This window comes from Oncorhynchus mykiss, chromosome 6, assembly GCF_013265735.2.
Source record: "Oncorhynchus mykiss isolate Arlee chromosome 6, USDA_OmykA_1.1, whole genome shotgun sequence".
NCBI classification, from domain to species: Eukaryota; Metazoa; Chordata; class Actinopteri; order Salmoniformes; family Salmonidae; genus Oncorhynchus; species Oncorhynchus mykiss.
The window spans coordinates 86,697,557-86,718,936 of record NC_048570.1 but is presented as its reverse complement, the minus strand read 5'-3'; the positions used below and the strand labels follow the sequence as shown (position 1 = coordinate 86,718,936).

The 21,380-nt window shown below is 46.2% G+C and overlaps 1 protein-coding gene across 14 annotated transcripts in view; it reads left to right on the top strand.

The window, feature by feature from the left end:
• LOC110506206 (neogenin) overlaps positions 1-21,380 on the top strand; it is a 214,967-nt gene that overhangs the window by 110,820 nt on the left and 82,767 nt on the right. For all 14 annotated transcript variants that reach the window (XM_036981351.1, XM_036981362.1, XM_036981358.1 and 11 more), the window contains exons 4-5: positions 3,860-4,010; positions 19,253-19,389. In XM_036981351.1, coding sequence (XP_036837246.1) covers positions 3,860-4,010; positions 19,253-19,389 — 288 coding nt within the window. The remainder of the gene's footprint in view (positions 1-3,859; positions 4,011-19,252; positions 19,390-21,380) is intronic.

Genomic DNA, 21,380 nt, shown 5'->3' with positions numbered 1-21,380 from the left:
TATCACAAACCCCCGAGGTGCCTTATTGCTATTATAAACTGGTTACCAAAGTCAAGTAAAAAATGATTTTGTCATTCCCATGGTATTTTATTTATTTTACCTTTATTTAACTAGGCAAGTCAATTAAGAATAAATTCTTATTTTCAATGACGGCCTAGGAACAGTGGGTTAACTGCCTGTTCAGGGGCAGAACGACAGATTTGTTCCTTGTCAGCTCGGGGGTTTGAACTTGCAACCTTCCGGTTACTAGTCCAACACTCTAACCACTAGGCTACCCTGCCGTATACGATCTGATATACCACGGCTTTCAGCCAATCAGTGTTCAGAGTTCGAACCACCCAGTTTAGAATTAAGAACGGTATCTTACAGCATTCAATCGTTGGAATTGAGTCGTTTCCCTGTTCCTTTCTCTGCTGTTGGAATCCAGAAAGAACAAAACCCTGTCTCTTTCTCTGTGATGTCATTCTAATGGAATCCATAAAGAACAAAACCCTGTCCCTTTCTCTGTGATTGTCATTCTAATGGAATCCAGAAAGAACAAAACCCTGTCTCTTTCTCTGTGATGTCATTCTAATGGAATCCAGAAAGAACAAAACCCTGTCTCTTTCTCTGTGATGTCATTCTAATGGAATCCAGAAAGAACAAAACCCTGTCTCTTTCTCTGTGATGTCATTCTAATGGAATCCAGAAAGAACAAAACCCTGTCTCTTTCTCTGTGATGTCATTCTAATGGAATCCATAAAGAACAAAACCCTGTCTCTTTCTCTGTGATGTCATTCTAATGGAATCCAGAAAGAACAAAACCCTGTCTCTTTCTCTGTGATGTCATTCTAATGGAATCCATAAAGAACAAAACCCTGTCCCTTTCTCTGTGATTGTCATTCTAATGGAATCCAGAAAGAACAAAACCCTGTCTCTTTCTCTGTGATGTCATTCTAATGGAATCCAGAAAGAACAAAACCCTGTCTCTTTCTCTGTGATGTCATTCTAATGGAATCCAGAAAGAACAAAACCCTGTCTCTTTCTCTGTGATGTCATTCTAATGGAATCCAGAAAGAACAAAACCCTGTCTCTTTCTCTGTGATGTCATTCTAATGGAATCCATAAAGAACAAAACCCTGTCTCTTTCTCTGTGATGTCATTCTAATGGAATCCAGAAAGAACAAAACCCTGTCTCTTTCTCTGTGATGTCATTCTAATGGAATCCATAAAGAACAAAACCCTGTCCCTTTCTCTGTGATTGTCATTCTAATGGAATCCAGAAAGAACAAAACCCTGTCTCTTTCTCTGTGATGTCATTCTAATGGAATCCATAAAGAACAAAACCCTGTCTCTTTCTCTGTGATGTCATTCTAATGGAATCCAGAAAGAACAAAACCCTGTCTCTTTCTCTGTGATGTCATTCTAATGGAATCCATAAAGAACAAAACCCTGTCTCTTTCTCTGTGATGTCATTCTAATGGAATCCATAAAGAACAAAACCCTGTCTCTTTCTCTGTGATGTCATTCTAATGGAATCCAGAAAGAACAAAACCCTGTCTCTTTCTCTGTGATGTCATTCTAATGGAATCCATAAGGAACAAAACCCTGTCTCTTTCTCTGTGATGTCATTCTAATGAAATCCAGAAAGAACAAAACCCTGTCCCTTTCTCTGTGATGTCATTCTAATGGAATCCATAAGGAACAAAACCCTGTCTCTTTCTCTGTGATGTCATTCTAATGAAATCCAGAAAGAACAAAACCCTGTCTCTTTCTCTGTGATGTCATTCTAATGGAATCCATAAGGAACAAAACCCTGTCTCTTTCTCTGTGATGTCATTCTAATGAAATCCAGAAAGAACAAAACCCTGTCTCTTTCTCTGTGATGCCATTCTAATGGAATCCATAAAGAACAAAACCCTGTCTCTTTCTCTGTGATGTCATTCTAATGGAATCCAGATAGAACATAACCCTGTCCTCAAACACTTACACCAAAAGGTTCCACGTTCTGGACAAAGACACAAAACATCCACATCAAATTACATATTTTTCTCTATCAAATAACATGGAAAACAACCGCTTTTTGTGCAGTATTAATTTACCATCCTTTCAAACCACTTAATGTGAATGTACATTACTGTGTTGTACATAGGCTGGTCCTCTAGGGTTGTACCTGTAGACTTTCCATCACCGTGAAGAAAACAATGTACACTACAGTAATTGAGTACATTGAGACATCAGGTGGTGTGTGATGATGTGGCTCATCTGGTAGAGCATGGTGCTTGCAGTGCTATGGTTGTATCTGGTAGAGCATGGTGTCTGTAGTACTATGGTTGTATCTGGTAGAGCATGGTGTCTGCAGTACTATGGTTGTATCTGGTAGAGCAGGGTGTCTGCAGTACTATGGTTGTATCTGGTAGAGCATGGTGTCTGTAGTACTATGGTTGTATCTGGTAGAGCATGGTGTCTGTAGTACTATGGTTGTATCTGGTAGAGCATGGTGTCTAGTAATATGGTTGTATCTGGTAGAGCATGGTGTCTACAGTACTATGGTTGTATCTGGTAGAGCATGGTGTCTGTAGTAATATGGTTGTATCTGGTAGAGCATGGTGTCTACAGTACTATGGTTGTATCTGGTAGAGCATGGTGTCTGTAGTACTATGGTTGTATCTGGTAGAGCATGGTGTCTGTAGTACTATGGTTGTATCTGGTAGAGCATGGTGTCTGCAGTACTATGGTTGTATCTGGTAGAGCATGGTGTCTGTAGTACTATGGTTGTATCTGGTAGAGCATGGTGTCTGTAGTAATATGGTTGTATCTGGTAGAGCATGGTGTCTGTAGTACTATGGTTGTATCTGGTAGAGCATGGTGTCTACAGTACTATGGTTGTATGACCAGTATAACATGTATGTGCTCACAACTATTAGTTGCTGTGGATAAGAGTGTCTACTAACATGGAAAAGGAATGAATCTTTATTCTTTGGGAACTTCTGTGAGTGTAATGTTCACTGTTTATTTTTTTTATTGTTTATTCCACTTTTGTACATTTACCTACTCCACTTGCTTTGGCAATGTGAATGTGTTTCCCATGCCAGTAAAGCCCCTTGAATTGAATTGAATTGAGAGAGAGAGAGACACACACACGGCGAGAGAGAGCCACCAGTGGGCTTATCAGAGGGAACTGTACCTCAATCTCCACTCAAAGGGGGCTGAATTCCACTGTGTCACAGCTTCAACCCCCAGAACTTTTATTTAGTGGAGTTGTTAAAGGCTGGGGTCTGTCAGGCAGCGCAGAGGAGATATTAGAGGTGGTAAGTCACACTTCAACGAGTCCCAGCTGGTGTATTTTTCTATGTCTCCCAGTAGGTGTGGCCGAGGCTGAGAGTGTATTCAAAACACACATACACACAAGATGTTTTGCATCATAGAAGCTACAGGCCGTTTCAGGAGTTCTTTGGTGGTACCATACATGGACTGAAACAGTTGACTGAGAGAACAATCATTTTGGGTCATTTTGGGGGTCTGTTCCATTGCAATTGAGTTAACTTCAAAAATCCTCATCGAAAATTAATGCAATTGTTTGAAGGGAATTTCAACTAATTTCTTGAATTGACTGAAATTTAACCCCCCCCAAAAAAAATCTTAAAATAATTAAGAGGTTATTAATTAAGAGGTTAAACGTACCTTCAGAGTCAGTCTTTTCGCCATCTCAAGGGGTTAACTTTGGGCAAAGCAGTTCAGCCAGTTTGGTGACCTGAGTGGTCACCAGAGCTGCTGTTCATTTTAATGATCCAGATCAGATCTCAGGATGGGAGTCTTTTGAAGTGAGGAATGATGACACACGCTAACCAGAGGTCGACCCTGTTCTTTGTTTGGACAGAAACCGGAGAGGAGAGAGAACTGGAGTTCCTGGTAGAGCCACTTCCTGTGACCAAAGTGGTGGGGGCCAGTTTGCTGCTGCCGTGTGTGGTGACGGGTTATCCAGCGCCCTACGTCCGATGGATGGTGGGAGACAAGCTTGTTGAGGAGAGGTGAGTTGGACCCGAAAGCCGTATTTTTACAGAGGATTTTAAAGGTGTATTCCTTGTGAACCCATTTCTTCCAACTCAACAGTATAAATCAAATGACCTCAAATGGCTGTAAATGACCTCAAATGGCTGTCTAACTGGAAATACTTTTTTAATCTCATTGCCATAGGTTACTTTGTTTATATCCATCCATATTAGCACAGAAATCAAGTTGTGTTCATTTGTAGTGTTTGAATCAATTTGATGATTGAATCAGTCATGTAACATGTCCGTAAGGTAGTGTGACTATGTTCCTCTAGCCCTCAGACGTTCCTAGTCACACTCCTATAGCAGTACCAGCTTCCTTTGTGCCTTGTGCCCAAAGTGCAAACACTTAAAGAGCTGGCGCCTGTACCCCGAGGTGTTAGCGCCACTGGGCCTGAGTGTCTGAGCGCGCCACCGACAGGGCCAACAATACTGCCACTTAAACAGGGAGACAACAAGGTTGGGCTGCCAGCCGTGTCAGGGAGTTCACAAATTAAAACCCCGGGAGAGTGTCACACTCTTAGCCCTCCCCTGGGAGAGCTGTGGATCAAGCCAAGACCCTAGGATAGCTGTGTATCAAACCAAACCCCTAGTATAGCTGTGTCAAGCCAAACCCCTTGGGATATCTGTGTATCAAACCAAACCCCTTGGGAGAGCTGTGTATCAAACCAAACCCATTGGGAGAGCTGTGTATCAAACCTAACCCCTTGGGAGAGCTGTGGATCAAGCCAAATCCCGTGGGAGAGCTGTGGATCAAGCCAAACCCCTTGGGAGAGCTGTGGATCAAGCCAAACCCCTTGGGAGAGCTGTGGATCAAGCCAAACCCATTGGGAGAGCGGTGGATCAAGCCAAACCCCTTGGGAGAACGGTGGATCAAGCCAAGCCCCTTGGGAGAGCGGTGGATCAAGCCAAGCCCCTTGGGAGAGCGGTGGATCAAGCCAAACCCCTTGGGAGAGCGGTGGATCAAGCCAAACCCCTTGGGAGAGCTGTGGATCAAGCCAAACCCCTTGGGAGAGCGGTGGATCAAGCCAAACCCCTTGGGAGAGCTGTGGATCAAGCCAAACCCCTTGGGAGAGCTGTGGATCAAGCCAAACCCCTTGGGAGAGCTGTGGATCAAGCCAAACCCCTTGGGAGAGCGGTGGATCAAGCCAAACCCCTTGGGAGAGCGGTGGATCAAGCCAAACCCCTTGGGAGAGCTGTGGATCAAGCCAAACCCCTTGGGAGAGCTGTGGATCAAGCCAAACCCCTTGGGAGAGCTGCGTGGACAGAATAGCTAACAGAGTGGCTACGTGGCTATCTGAGTTAACCCTTGTATTCATTTTCATTTTTGCACGGTCTCTATACACACTCACAGGACTCTACACACTGACACACACACAGGGTCGAGTTCTGGCCAATTCCAAAGTTCCTGCCTTGGTTTGTGTGAGGTTTACCTGGTTACCACACAGCCGTGTTTTCAGTTTGTCCCTTCCGGTAATAAGTATGTAAGTGAAGGGGACAGGCTAAGAAACCGAGACGAGAGATGAGAGCTCATTATTTTGGTTAAGAACGTTGTCTCGCACATTTTAACACGCCTCTTCTGAAGTTCAGCTTGACAAGGACATTGTCTCCTTCTAAGGAGAGAACATCTTCAACGTAGTGTCAGACACTTTCATATCAGCCTCAGTCAACTCTACCGGGACTGAGACAATCTCACTATCTTGGTATATTGGTCTTGGATGCAAAAAAATCCTCTCTAATCCTCTCTCTGTCATTTTTGAAAACCACAGCTGAGTGTGGCAGACTGATAAAAGGAGAGTTAAGTTAAATATGCATTACAATAGATGTTCTTCATTGCGCACATTCCAAATATCCTTGTGGTACTCTGGGATGGGGGGTTGAGGGGGTGCTTACATTGTTAATTAGAGCTTGTGCTGAACAAATGGGAGGTCCTCCTTTCTTACCCAGGCCACTTTACCCAGGAACACGCACAGCCGTGTGCTGAATACATTAAGTTAGGCCATTCTAACATTGTAACACAGGATTGACAATTAAGCAACCGCTGGCAGAGTGGAGATCTGATCTAGTTTCTCCTTCAGCGCGTCCCTTCCCTCCCAGGAAGACTTCAGAGGAAGAGAAGTCCTGTCACTTTGTAATAATTGGAACGGAGGGAGGAAAAGAGGAGGGAATCCGTACTGAGCCTCATAATTGGTCGACTGTATGGAACCGTATGGCTATCAGAGCTGTTGAAGTAGACTGTGAATCCCGTATCTCCCACGACAGGAAGTTTATGGAGATGTGTGGAGATGGCGATGACTCGGTAAGAGGACGATGTTGATTTATGTTCAAGTTCTGGCGCTGACACTCGAAGGTGGTTGACGTCTCGCTGCGGTAGCATCTCTGGCCTGATAAAAAAATTGCTTATAGGATGAGTCAGAGAGAATATGTTTTAAGGTGGAGAGTTGGAGGGAGAGGGGTCTACAGTTTCCCTACAGGGACTCCTCTACAGGGTCGTTTCTACAGGGACTCCTCTACAGGGACTCCTCTACAGGTTCTCTACAGGGTCTCCTCTACAGGTTCTCTACAGGGACTCCTCTACAGGGACTCCTCTACAGGGTCGTTTCTACAGGGACTCCTCTACAGGGTCTCCTCTACAGGGACTCCTCTACAGGGACTCCTCTACAGGGACTCCTCTACAGGGACTCCTCTACAGGGACTCCTCTACAGGGACTCCTCTACAGTTTCTCTTCTACAGGGACTCCTCTACAGGGACTCCTCTACAGGGACTCCTCTACAGGGACTCCTCTACAGGGTCTCCTCTACAGGGTCTCCTCTACAGGGTCTCCTCTACAGGGACTCCTCTACAGGGTCTCCTCTACAGGGACTCCTCTACAGGGACTCCTCTACAGGGACTCCTCTACAGGGACGTTTCTACAGGGACTCCTCTACAGGGACACCTCTACAGGGTCGTTTCTACAGGGACTCCTCTACAGGGACTCCTCTACAGGGTCTCCTCTACAGGGTCGCCTCTACAGGGCCGCCTCTACAGGGTCTCCTCTGGCCGGTCTGTTTCTTAGAGAGGTCTGGAGATTCATTCTACTCAACAGTGGCTGTGGTTGTGAATGAGCAGTTTCTCTACAGGGTCTCCTCTGGCCAGTCTGTTTCTTAGAGAGGTCTGGAGATTCATTCTACTCAACAGTGGCTGTGGTTGTGTGTGAATGAGCAGTTTTTCTCTTATGTCGGTCACTGAGAGTCACTCCTTTAGCTCATGTCAGCTGACATTTTTTTGATAGCTGGCTGCTAGAATAATTGACCTATCTAAACTTAGTAATCATGGTCAAATTAACGGCTGTGGCTCCCCCATTGATTTTGTTAGTCAGTCTCACTCGGATAACATATTACATTTCTAAGCAGTTATCCAGTTTAATTTCCTCCATCAGCTCAATATCACCCCGTCTAGATTGCACAAGTTCAACCCTGATATCTCCTCCCTATGTTTTAGATGTGGCTCAGATGAAGGAACATTCCTTCATTCCACTTGGCAGTGTTCAAAACTACACGGTTTCTGGCAGGGGGTTTGAGATACAGTATCCTCAATTCATGGGGTTGCATTCCCTTTAGACCCGGAGGTCTGTCTACTGGGTAACTTTACTAACACCAATCTTAGGCAAAGCCATACTATAAAGCTAACAGAAATATTGCTAGCGATTGCCAAGAAATGTATTGCCTTGAAATGGATATCGGATTCCTCCCTGCCGGTTGCAATGTGTCTATCAGAAGTTAATAATTGTATCCCACTGGAGAAAATCACTTACTGCTTGAGGAATAAGTTAGACATTTTTCAGAATTTGGCAACCTTTTATTGACTATATGGAGAATCACACATCATATTGATTGCATCTCTATGTAATCCTTGCATAATGTTTCACACTTAATGTATAATATGTAGTTTACGGTAGATATGATCTAACGTCTCATTTTTTTATTTTGACTTTCATTTATTGTATATTTGTGTGTATTTAAAAAAAATACATATTTGTATTGTTTATGTACACACGTCTGTTGTCTTGTAAGGTTATTGTCATTTGTTATATTGTCTAATATCTTTTCATTTTTGTTTTAATTGGAAAATGCCCCAAAAAAATAAAAAATGAATCTTAACATTTCTCTCCACCTTATGGCAAAATGGGTAGAATTGCATTAAATTGTTAAAGAATTGCAAAATCTTCTCTTTGCCCCCATGGCAAAATGTGTACAATTGCAAAAAACTACTCTTAAACAATATATATATATATATATGTTTTTATCTCTGCTGGCAAGAGGGGGGTAGCCAAAATGTTTTGATCTTAAATATAGGGTGGGGGGGGGGGGGGGGAGTGTGTGCATGTAGGTCCGCAGACCCATAACGCTGTGGGTCCCCAGACCCAGACCGCTGTGGGTCCCCAGACCCAGACCGCCGTGGGTCCCCAGACCCAGACCGCCGTGGGTCCCCAGACCCAGACCGCCGTGGGTCCCCAGACCCAGACCGCCGTGGGTCCCCAGACCCAGACCGCCGTGGGTCCGCAGACCGCCGTGGGTCCCCAGACCCAGACCGCCGTGGGTCCGCAGACCCAGACCACTACGGCCCCTCATGATGAGTTCAGTTGCCCATCCCTGGTCTATAGTCTACAGTAAACGTATGAAACATATAGTCTCGTAAACATATGAAAGACCATATAGAATAACCTCTCATCTCCCCCTTTTGATGTAGGATGAAACATGGTGAAGGCAAGAATGCAGCGATTTAAATGAAATGTAGGAGAATGGGAAGTTGAGTATGAGCCATGTCTGTGTATGAACACCGTCTGGCATTGTCTGGCAGTGTGTTCGTGCCAGCGCTGTCTGAGTGGTTTAAAAAAGGATATCTGTATAAACTGCCGGCCATGGTTTGGATGGAGGCAGAAAAAATGAGCAATAATAATTATTACTGCTGCAGTCAGCTCTGTATTTACTCTGTTAGACGTTTTGCAAGAGCTGGTCATAACATACAACATGGTGTCTCTACCCTGATAATGTATAAAGGCAAAAAGATGATGCTCAATGCTCAGCCTTTTACTTCTGCTATGGTGGCCTGTACATTCTAGCTCTGAGGCCAAATCGGTAGCATCAGCAAGGCTGTGTCCCTATGTAGCCCCCTGGTGGTGTGGATCTGCTAGTGTCGGGCTGTGGGATGAAGTCATGACAGGTGACCCTTTTTAAAAGATGCTATGGGCGGGAGATAGCCAAGCGGGTAGGAGCGCTGGGCCAGTAACCAAAAGGTTGCTGGATTGAATCCCCAAGCTGACAAGGTAAAATTCTGTTTTTCTGTCCCTGAACAAGGCAGTTAACCTACTCTTCCCCGGTAGGCTGTCATTGTAAATAAGATTTTGTTCTTAATTAACTGACTTGCCTAGTTAAATAAAGGTTAAATAAAAACACTGATCCCCGGGCACCGATGACGTGGATGTCGATTAAAACAGCCCCCCACACCCCTGAGGGTTGGCTTAAATACGGAAGACACATTTCAGTTGAATTCATTCAGTTGTACAACTGACTAGGTCTCCCCCTTTCCTTTACAAGTGAAGAAGCCTCGTTCCTAATTCTCTGACCCAGACACACTGAAGCTTTGTAGAAAATACCTATAGCCAAAGACATAAGATTCGCTGTTAATCTGGTTTAAGCACTAGCAGGATGGTATGTTGCAAGTCGCGTGTTGAATATAAATTGTTCTCCTCACCCCGTCTTGAATCTCCTACAAAACACCCAGACTTGTAGCGACTCTTTGAATTTGCCCGTCAATCAGCTCTGTACACGCAAGGCCAACGATCATGAAAGCGACCGTCAGCTTTTGTTCTGGCAAATATCCTGCTATCACCTAATAGAATCCCCGGCAGTCAATAAAATGGATGAATAATGCATGACTGGCAAGCGACGGAGTTGACATTGCATGTAAATCATGCCTCAAGCCTCTCAGAGCGGGTCTCTTCTTGTCTTGGCTCCCTCATTTCAATATGATTTGGTTTATGATATTTACTTATGTATGAATGGTGTTCAGCGGGGGAAATGTGTTTTTCAGTGGGACTGTAATGGGATTACTTTCTACCCTCTGTGGCTTTGGGAAGTCCTACTTCCTGTGCTGGAGTGTGGCGTTACCGGCGGGGGCGGCAATAGGACCTCGGGGCCTCTGTGCCCCCGAACTCTCCCAGCTCACACTGTACCTTTTTATAATATACGGTCGTCTGTGTCCTCCATGCGTTCCCCATCGCTGTAGCCGCGTCCTTGACATTCTCATTTTCTGAGCATTGTTTCTGCTCTATCAGAGTAGAGGAAATGACCTCCTCGCCTTTCCTCAAAGTTAGTGGCACACTGTAGGCAACACAGCCCTGAGTAAGTTCACCTGAAGACCTGTACTTGTAGTAATCCCCAATAGACGCGTGAAAAGGCTTTGTGTAGATGGAGTGTAGCTGCTCAGACAGACATGATCATTTCCATCTGCTTGTTATGGGCGGCCGCTGGGTTGCCTAGTGCTTTATGCTAGTTAGAAGTTGGCCCAGCCTCATTGTACACTGATTACAGCACTATTTGCTCACTCCGCCCTCCCCAACCTCTGATTGATTTCTAGTTTGCAAGACCTCCGTTCTCGATCCAATTTTAGGTTAATCGCTGCACTCTCCCTGCTGGCGCTCTTTAAAAATGATTTTTTAAGAGGCCCTGAAAATTGACACAGCGTAGAAATATATAGATGTTAGGCAGCAGTTTTCCTCTGCGTCTGGGAGAAGGCCCGTCAGACGCCACCTATCAATGTTAATGGGCTGTGATTTTCGCTCGTTCTTTTGTGCAGCGTCAGTATTAACAAGATTAACGGCGAGTCCCCGCCTTTTGCTAGCTCGCCGTTTCTGCACGGCAGATTTATAACCCTCTTATTAAATGGGTTTGGAGCGTGCGTGGAAACGCCGTCGTGGGGTAACGCGGTGTTGGTGGGCAGGCACAAATCATGTGTCATCGGAACACAAAACAAAATGGCTCCCTCACCTCGAGAGCTTTGGCTCGGAGAAGAGACTCATAAATGCTCATGTTATTGCATTATTAATACTGTCAGAATGAAACACATTGGAGGTCATTGATGGTTTAGCAACAATTTTCTGCATTTTACAAACTCTTTGAATGAACTTGGTCCCTGATTTAAAGTTTACAGTCACTTATGTTTCTATTACAGTTGGCCAGTACCACATACCTATGCTGGATTCTTACCAGAGTTCTGTGGCTGTATCTGTTATCGGATTGGCTGTTTCTCACTGCTGCTAGAATGATCGATGAAGACTTGGAGTGACATCACTGCCATGTTAGTTGGGAAAACAGACAGACATGCTGTTCTCTGCCACTGGAGCTGAGGAGAACTCTTTACAGTCTGTCTGTTTAGTCTACACATCCCAGACATGGCTCTCTCCCCCATGGCATCCACTGTCCTTACCCTGCACTCAGTTACCAATGACATATACAGGGCCTTCCTCCATACCCTAACCTTGCCAGAAGAACATTCATAACCTCTGATGTGTGTATTTTACGTAGGTTGCGAGCTTTGTGATACGCTAATCCAAAGACCGGTACACCGTCGTCTCAGTGCTCTGGTGAAAAGCAAATCAAAATAAGGTATGCAGGAGTAGTTCCATCTTAGGGCCTTGTGGGTTTCCATTACGAGACAGAGGAAAACAAACACTTTCATGGATGACTCATTCAAGAGGCCATGCCAAGGCTGGGTCTTTTCACATTGATTTTTATTTTACGTCTGTTCTTATACCGCTGTTAGCTCAGAGCCGTCTAAAGCTGGCTTGTCCTCGCAGTTTCCCCACAGATCAACAGATGTTATCTGTTTGCATAAAGAAAGCACCCATCTACTACCCCGATAGGGGCTCTCAAATGAAACGGAATGTTTTCTTCACCCCTCCACCCCCAAAAGCTCTTTCCAAATGCACCACTGTGCCGATTGTGCCCCAGCCAAAGAGGGAGGTTCAGCCTGCTTTCTCCCTGAGTGCTAACACCTGGGTCTGCTGCACAATAGTTTGCATTCACCGTGCAGCGCAGCCAAGCAGGCAGGCGAGCGGGCGGGCGGACGGGAGAGAGAAGTATTACTTAAGTAGTTTTTGGGGGTATCTGTACTTTACTTGACTATTTATATTTTTGACAACTTATACTTTTACTTCACTACATTCCTAAAGAAAATGTGCTTTTTACTCCTGACACCCAAAAGTACTTCTTACATTTAGATTACTCAGACAGGATAGCAATATGGTTCAATTCACACACCATCAATATAATGTGTTGACATCCCTACTGCCTCTGGGGAAATGTAAGGTGAGACTCAGGGGATGGAAGGGAGGGGGTGCTGGGCATGCTTTCATCTGGGGGGGGGGGGGGGGGGGGACTATGCATGTGGGGGAGGGATGGGAAACATGGTTTTCTGGTGGGGAGGGAGGATGCGGGCGGGGGAATGGGGACTGAGGAGGTTGGGTGCGTTGGGGAGGGTGAGTCTTGTTTGTTTTCCTTGCATACAGAACATTACTAAACTGTTGAAGCTGTTTGTCTTTGTTGCATTTCTCTGCTAGTTTTAGAAATATGTCATGCAAATATTCTAACTGAATGTATGACTATATCTGAATGAACAGGATTTTGAATGTAATACCTGTACCTTTAAACCCCTTCTGGAAAAATGACAAACTAAAGAAAGAGTTGGTCACAAAAAATGAAAGCGAGAGGGTGAGTCATTAAGAAAAAGGTTGAGTGTGAACGACTCACTCCTGCCCATTTAATAATGAATGTTTTGTTATGAGTGTTACGATTCCCCTCTGGTCCTGTTTAGACAGTGTGACCCGGGCCGGCCAACCAATGCCCAGTGCAGCACCGGATATTCCACTTCCGTTTCTAGAGACCGACAGCTCTATCAAAAATGAGAGAGATGAGCTCAGCACGTGTGTGTGACCTCTCCCAGCTTCAGATGCAGAGGCACAGCGCTAGAGTCACAACTCATATTCAAAGTGTTGTTCTCATATTGAACCTGAGCTCGCTGGGAGCCTGGACAGAGAACAGATAGAGGAACCTGGGCTCACTGGGAGCCTGGACAGAGGACAGATATAGGAACCTGGGAGCCTGGACAGAGGACAGATAGAGGAACCTGGGCTCACTGGGAGCCTGGACAGAGGACAGATAGAGGAACCTGGGCTCACTGGGAGCCTGGACAGAGGACAGATATAGGAGCCTGGACAGAGGACAGATATAGGAACCTGGGCCCACTGGGAGCCTGGACAGAGAACAGATATAGGAACCTGGGCTCGCTGGGAGCCTGGACAGATATAGGAACCTGGGCTCGCTGGGAGCCTGGACAGATATAGGAACCTGGGCTCGCTGGGAGCCTGGACAGATATAGGAACCTGGGAGCCTGGACAGAGGACAGATATAGGAACCTGGGCTCGCTGGGAGCCTGGACAGATATTGGAACCTGGGCTCGCTGGGAGCCTGGACAAATATAGGAACCTGGGAGCCTGGACAGAGGACAGATATAGGAACCTGGGCTCGCTGGGAGCCTGGACAGATATAGGAACCTGGGAGCCTGGACAGAGGACAGATATAGGAACCTGGGCTCGCTGGGAGCCTGGACAGATATTGGAACCTGGGCTCGCTGGGAGCCTGGACAGATATAGGAACCTGTGAGCCTGGACAGAGGACAGATAGAGGAACCTGGGCTCGCTGGGAGCCTGGACAGATATAGGAACCTGGGCTCGCTGGGAGCCTGGACAGATATAGGAACCTGGGATCCTGGACAGATATAGGAACCTGGGCTCGCTGGGAGCCTGGACAGATATAGGAACCTGGGAGCCTGGACAGAGGACAGATAGAGGAACCTGGGCTCGCTGGGAGCCTGGACAGATATAGGAACCTGGGCTCGCTGGGAGCCTGGACAGATATAGGAACCTGGGATCCTGGACAGAGGACAGATATAGGAACCTGGGCTCGCTGGGAGCCTGGACAGATATAGGAACCTGGGAGCCTGGACAGAGGACAGATATAGGAACCTGGGCTCGCTGGGAGCCTGGACAGAGAACAGATATAGGAACCTGGGCTCGCTGGGAGCCTGGACAGAGAACAGATATAGGAACCTGGGCTCGCTGGGAGCCTGGACAGAGAACAGATATAGGAACCTCGGCTCGCTGGGAGCTTGGACAGAGAACAGATATAGGAACCTCGGCTCGCTGGGAGCTTGGACAGAGGACAGATATAGGAACCTCGGCTCGCTGGGAGCCTGGATAGAGGACAGATATAGGACCTGGGAGCCTGGACAGAGAACAGATATAGGAACCTCGCCTCGCTGGGAGCCTGGACAGAGAACAGATATAGGAACCTGGGCGCCTGGACAGAGGACAGATATAGGAACCTGGGCTCGCTGGGAGCCTGGACAGAGGACAGATATAGGAACCTGGGCTCGCTGGGAGCCTGGACAGAAGACAGATATAGGAACCTGGGCTCGCTGGGAGCCTGGACAGAGAACAGATATAGGAACCTGGGCTGGCTGGGAACCTGGACAGAGAACAGATATAGGAACCTGGGCTCGCTGGGAGCCTGGACAGAGGACAGATATAGGAACCTGGGAGCCTGGACAGAGGACAGATATAGGAACCTGGGCTCGCTGGGAGCCTGGACAGAGGACAGATATAGGAACCTGGGAGCCTGGACAGAGGACAGATATAGGAACCTGGGCTCGCTGGGAGCCTGGACAGAGGACAGATATAGGAACCTGGGAGCCTGGACAGAGGACAGATATAGGAACCTGGGCTCGCTGGGAGCCTGGACAGAGAACAGATATAGGAACCTGGGCTCGCTGGGAGCCTGTACAGAGGACAGATATAGGAACCTGGGAGCCTGGACAGAGGACAGATATAGGAACCTGGGCTCGCTGGGAGCCTGTACAGAGGACAGATATAGGAGCCTGGACAGAGGACAGATATAGGAACCTGGGCTCGCTGGGAGCCTGGACAGATATAGGAACCTGGGCTCGCTGGGAGCCTGGACAGAGAACAGATATAGGAACCTGGGAGCCTGGACAGAGAACAGATATAGGAACCTGGGCTCGCTGGGAGCCTGGACAGAGGACAGATATAGGAACCTGGGAGCCTGGACAGAGAACAGATATAGGAACCTGGGCTCGCTGGGAGCCTGGACAGAGAACAGATATTGGAAACTGCGCTATAGTCCTAGGTTCCTCTCCCATGGAGACCCATGGGATGGCGCCCTATTGGCCCAGTGTCGTCCGGGTTAGGGGAGGGTTTGTCCGGCAGGGATGTCCTTGTCCCATTGGGCACTAGCGGCTCCTGTGGCGGGCCGGGCGCAGTGCACGCTGACACGGTCGCCAGGTGTACGGTGTTTCCTCTGACACATTGGCGTGGCTGGCGTCCGGGTTAAGTGGGCATTGTGTCAAGAAGCAGTATGGCTCTCGACCTTCGCCTCTCCCGAGTCCGTATGGGAGTTGCAGCGTTGAGACAAGACTGTAACTACCAATTGGATTCCATGAAATTGGGGGGTAAAAAAAAATGAATATTCCGCTACAGTGTGGGAGAAAGTCTCTTGCCTTCGGGGAGGGGCTTACTTGGTTGTTGACCTACGCTCCTCCCCTCAGTCTACAGTCTAGCCACCTGACGACCCAGCTGTACATCCATGTTATGGAGCCACCTGACGACCCAGCTGTACATCCATGTTATGTAGCCACCTGACGACCCTGCTATCCATCCTTGCAGCCAGACATGCTTCATCAGTACATCAACACTTCCAAGCACGCCAGTGACGCGGCTCTCTCTGCCAGGTGAAAATGACAATAACACCAAATCTCTAGCTTGCATTAGCTAACACAAAGCGCAAGCCCAATTAGCGCCATATCAACCGGTACCTGCGACATCTCACCTAGCACTCAATACCGTTCTCCGATAGCGTGTCTGGCGTCCTCGTGGCGGCAGCGAACGGATGCTAAGTGACAGTGTAAATTTGGAGCTAATTAAAAAGCCCTTTGTAGGTGAGGACTGTGTAATGCATTTTTAATTATGCTCAGGCTCCTGCCTCTTCCACTGAAGAGTCCCTGTTACCACGGGGATGTGGCATATCTCACGGTCACAACAGCTCCGGCTCAGATTTGAATACAGCGTAGGGAGGAATCAGCCACGACAATGGAGCTGGGCCATATTGCTTCCCGTGTTACTGATTCAACCCTTCCAACTGACTCACAATCTTTCCTCGTTGACTGAAAGGTGAGAGTGGTGACGTCTTAAACTGAAGTCATTTTCAGATCTCATTGTTGTAAAGCGTGGAGAGACTGTAACTATGTGACTTTCCTACGTAGCCTTCTGGATGTACTGAAAAGGAATTGACGTCTTCAATACCTGCACCTCACTGTGTCACACTGCCACTGTCACTGAGAGTAGACGCCCTGGTGGAGCGAAGGCCTTCAATGGGGCCCAGCGACTCTTCTAAAAGGACTACAGGAATCCTATTGATCTGTTCAATTCCACACTGTGTCTTTTGAATGTCCCCAACTCCTACATCTACTAAAAGAACATGAACAACATTTTGGAGGCCCTGAGAAGAAGAGAGAGAAACCACTGTTGTAAGAGAAGCCAGCTAGAGCAAGGTATTTGTGGCTTGTTTCATAAAGCGGTCTCAGGACCTGGGGAGAAGACAAAATAGTCCTTTATGAGTTACTGTTATGATGTTCTGTCTGTTTTTCCATGAAGAGGTCGGAGGTCCTGACTGCAGCTACTGTTCCCCTCTTATACAATCTGTGGTTGGGTCTGGACTGCTGTGTGGACTCCCGTCCTATAGGCTGCAGTCGACTGCACCACCAGCCAACCAACCAGCCATTCACCTCTGGGAACATCTCAGCGAATAGCACTCACACTCTGAACAAGAGGCTGTTGTCACACTGGGACCAAAATAATATTCACTTACTGCAGTGTGTGTTGTTATTTCACAAGTGTTCATTCAAAACTTTCTTCTGGGGCAGTTCCACTAATCTTATCAACATATATGAATGGGTTCAATCATGCCTTTGGCCACACCAACAGTCGATCCATTGTCAATCCAGGCGATGTGAAGATCATTGGAATTGTGCTCTGAACAAGCCACATCTTTCCCTCAGTCAGCAGTGTGATGTCATCCAGACAGCAGGTAGAGACCCAGTCCAACAAACAGCTCTGTTACACAGCAGATGGCCCAGGGTGCTGTAAGCAGCCAATCAGATGGCCCAGGGTGCTGTAAGCAGCCAATCAGGTGGCACAGGGTGCTGTAGGCAGCCATTCCAGGCAGGGCAAAGTGGTGGGGAGGGGGAGGGAGTGAAAAAGAGAGCAGGAAGGGTGCACGCTGCGGTGGAAATCCCACCTAGTCAGGAGTTTAAATCAAATCGATGGCCGGCAGGGTTCTGCAGTGTGCATTTCTGCCATCTCTGCCTCCCCTCTGTTTCCTGGTACCGCCAAGGGCTATTTTCTCTACTATCACTCTCTCCCTACTGTACCGCTCTCTCCCTACTGTACCACACACACACACACACACACACACTCTCTCACCAGTGCTCTCCTTCATAACCTATTGATTTCTTCCTCTACATCACAAGTTAAATCAACACTGTTGTCGGAGGCCTGCTACCCTCCTGGAATATTGAGCAGTTCAAAGGACAAGCTCTTTAAGATGGAGGTCACTGGGTTTGTTGGAAGATGAGATGCTGCTTTAGGTTGGGAAAAGGGGTGATTTTGGACCCACATGTAACCAAATCTCCCAGGCCTGAGGGAATTCATTGATGCTTCCACCTAGTATTGGGTTCTTCATACCATTCAGTTGTCGGAGAGCCAATGAGAACCTCATCTCTGTTACCATCTTAGTGTGAATGTCTTGGTGCTGGGTCATCAACAGTGTTATAGTGGGAGGGTCACTGTTCATGCTCTTGAATTACAATCACACATTTTAGCTGAACACAAGAACTCAAGTGATCATGCATCTACAGTGCCTTCAGAACGTATTCACACACAATTCTCCATAATGTGAATGTGGAATTTTGTTTGTTTATATTTTTTTCCCAAAGCTGAAATGTCTCGAGTCAAAAAGTATTCAACCACTTTATGGCAAACCTAAAAACGTTCAGGAATAAAACTGTGCTGAACAAATCAGAAAACATATTGCATGGACTCATTCAGTGTTGAGTAATAGTGGTTAACATGATTTTTGAATGACTCTCCCGTCTCTGTACCCCACACATACAACTATCTGTTAGGTCCCTCAATTGAGTAGTGAACTTCAAGAAAATATTCAACCACAAAGTCTAGGGACGTTTTTCAACGCCTCGCAAAGAAGGGCACCAATTGGTAGATGTGTTTTAGGTTATCGTCCTGCTGAAAGGTGAATTTGTCTGCTTTTAAATTTGTTTTACACAAGGTCAAATTTACACAAGTTGCTTACCAAGACAACATTGAATGTTCATGAGTGGTCTAGTTACAGTTTTTACTTCAATTGGCTTTAAAATCTATGGCAAGACTTGAAAATGGCTGCCTAGCAAAGATCAACAATCTACTTGACAGAGCTTGACATCTTTTTGAAATGAACAATGGGCAAAGGTTGCACAATCCAGGTGTGGAAAGCTCTTAGAGATTTACCTCAAAATACTCACAGCCTTAATCGCTGCCGAAGGCGATTCTACAAAGTATTGATTCTGCGGTGTGAATATTTATGTAAACTAGATATTTCTGTATTTCATTTTCAATAAATGTGCAAAAATGTCTAAACATGTTTTCACTTAGTCATTATGGGGTATTGGGTGTAGATGAGTATTTAATCCATGTTGAATTCAGGCTGTAAAACAATCAGATGTGTAATAAATCAAGGGGTGTGTCTGCTTTGTGTAGGCTCTGTATTATGGTGGCATGAAAAGGACTCTCATACAGAGCTGTGTCTGCTTTGTGTAGGCTCTGTATTATGGTGGCATGAAAAGGACTCTCATACAGAGCTGTAATATATTGTGGCAACTTGTGAATCACACGTGAAACGAGGACGCCAGCTCGTGAACAATAATCATGCTGCTCAGCCGTTCCTCACTCAGCCGTTCCTCACTAACACTCTGAGGAAGTGTCAAATCTCTGCCGATTTACCTCCTGAAATCTACAAGTGAATTCTAATTTTCCCACCTCTGTTTTGTCTGGCAGTGAGGGGAAGTTGGAGTTGGTGGGAGGAGGCAGTCTGTTGATCTACAACCTGACTGAGGAGGATGCAGGCGTCTACAGCTGTATGGCAGACATCACTAACAACACTATCGAGGCCAAGGCAGAGCTCACTGTACAAGGTACTGCACTGATGAAGTCAAACACATCACTTTTCATGGAGTACTAGCCTGGAAAAAGTCTTATCTGATAGTGTTTCACACACTTAAACGATCCGTCACATACCGTTATCAGTTAGCAAATGGTTTAGATCCAAATGAGTCTTTTGAGTGTCAAATGTTAATAGCCACCTACGATCTCTCTATAATTTAGCACCCGAACACCCAGAGTTAAACTTTGCCCAGGACACATACTATTGTAGCTCTTGATATGGTATCATCAATATACTGTAGATAGACACCAAACCATTACATGCATTCCATGTGTGCATTCCATGTAGCATTGTATCAAAACCACCCAACAGAATAGCCTGTTGCAGCACAATGTAGATAGTAAGTAGCCTACAGAGGTAGTTGGCCCGTGGACTGTGAGTCAGAGTGAAATCAACCCCCTGTTTATTTTCTTCTCCTGTTCTCTCTCTGTGTTGATGTGACTAGGAAGTGTTAATCTCATATTTATCGTTCCCAAAGTGTTACAGAAATCTAATAATATATATATAATATATACAACATCCTGTGTGGCTCAGTTGGTAGAGCATGTCGCTTGCCAGGGTTGTGGGTTCGATTCCCACGGGGGACCAGTAAGTAACTCACTACTGGAAGTCACTCTGGATGAGAGCTCCTGCTAAAATGGCTCAATTGTGTTGACATGTTGTGCAGAAGCACCTGTAAAGTGACATTAATTGGTTCTCCTGACAATTGGACAAAATAAACGCTCAATTGGCTGCCTCAGGAAAAGGGCTTTTATTTTATTTTGAAGGACATGGAGGATACAAATGTGTAGGGCACAATTGATGGACATTTCTATAATAAAAAGTCTCTCTTTCGAAAGACCTAAAGCCTTTTCACCCAAATGAATGTGATGTAGGCTTTGTGGCAAGTTTCTGTACATATTTGTTTCCGAGAAATAAACCAAATGATGTGATGTGACCCAATGGAAGACTTTGTCATGATTAGTGTGGTGGTTTTCGCTGCAGAATGATTGAGGGGCCCTACAGGCAGCTGTTGCTTGTCTGTTGAATTGAATTGAACAGTTTGAGGACTGCGGTTGGCTGCTTTGCTTAAGGGGATTGTGCGGGGACACACACACACACACATACACTCTGAATCAAAACAAGACAGGATGTATTCTCCACTCTCCACACCAACCCATAGTTTGGTTTGATTTCCAAGTTGTGAACCTAGAACTTTGAAAAAAGTTTTCAAGTGTTGTTGCTTTGCTGTTTACTCAAAATATTTTCTGAATCAGTGGAGTTGCTTGTCACTCATTTTTAAAGATGGCTAGAACTCCTGAAACAACAGTCCCATGGCTTTAGTTTGACATGGCAGATACTGTACAGTCTAGTCTGTCTCACCTAGTCTCACTAGGCCTCACTTCACTTCATTCCCACGGACCAATGAGGACAGGCACGCGGTCACACGCGCACAGGACACACACACACACACACACACATAGTCACACAAGAGAGTGTGTGTAATGGCTCCAGGGGCCCTCTCTGCCAGGTTAGAGGGACCAGGCTGTGTGGCTGCGCTGCAATGTCTCCTCCTTTATTGGAGCTGGCAAGACAGTAAATGAGGCCAGAGGACACAGCAGGTTTTAATTACAGGGCCTGTGCCATTGTTGCACTGCGGAGGCCTGGGTTGAGGGTTCTTGGTTTTAAATGGTCCTTTCTCCAGGACTGAAATGTGTGTGTCTCTGTGAGTTCCTTAATGCATTTCTATATGTTAGGTAACATGTGTGTGAGAGATTCTGGGTGGTGGAAATGTGTGCCTGCCGTTTTCTTTCCATGTGCTCTTCATAGGCAGGACAAGCCTGGGTCCAGTGAAAGTTGAATAGCCTGCCTGTACAGAGGGAATATTTATTTCTATATTTATATTTGAGCTAGGAGCTAGCTCAGTGGGGTGTGAAATGTTTCCTCTAATGTAGAATTGAGACGGAAGATGAGACTTGATGT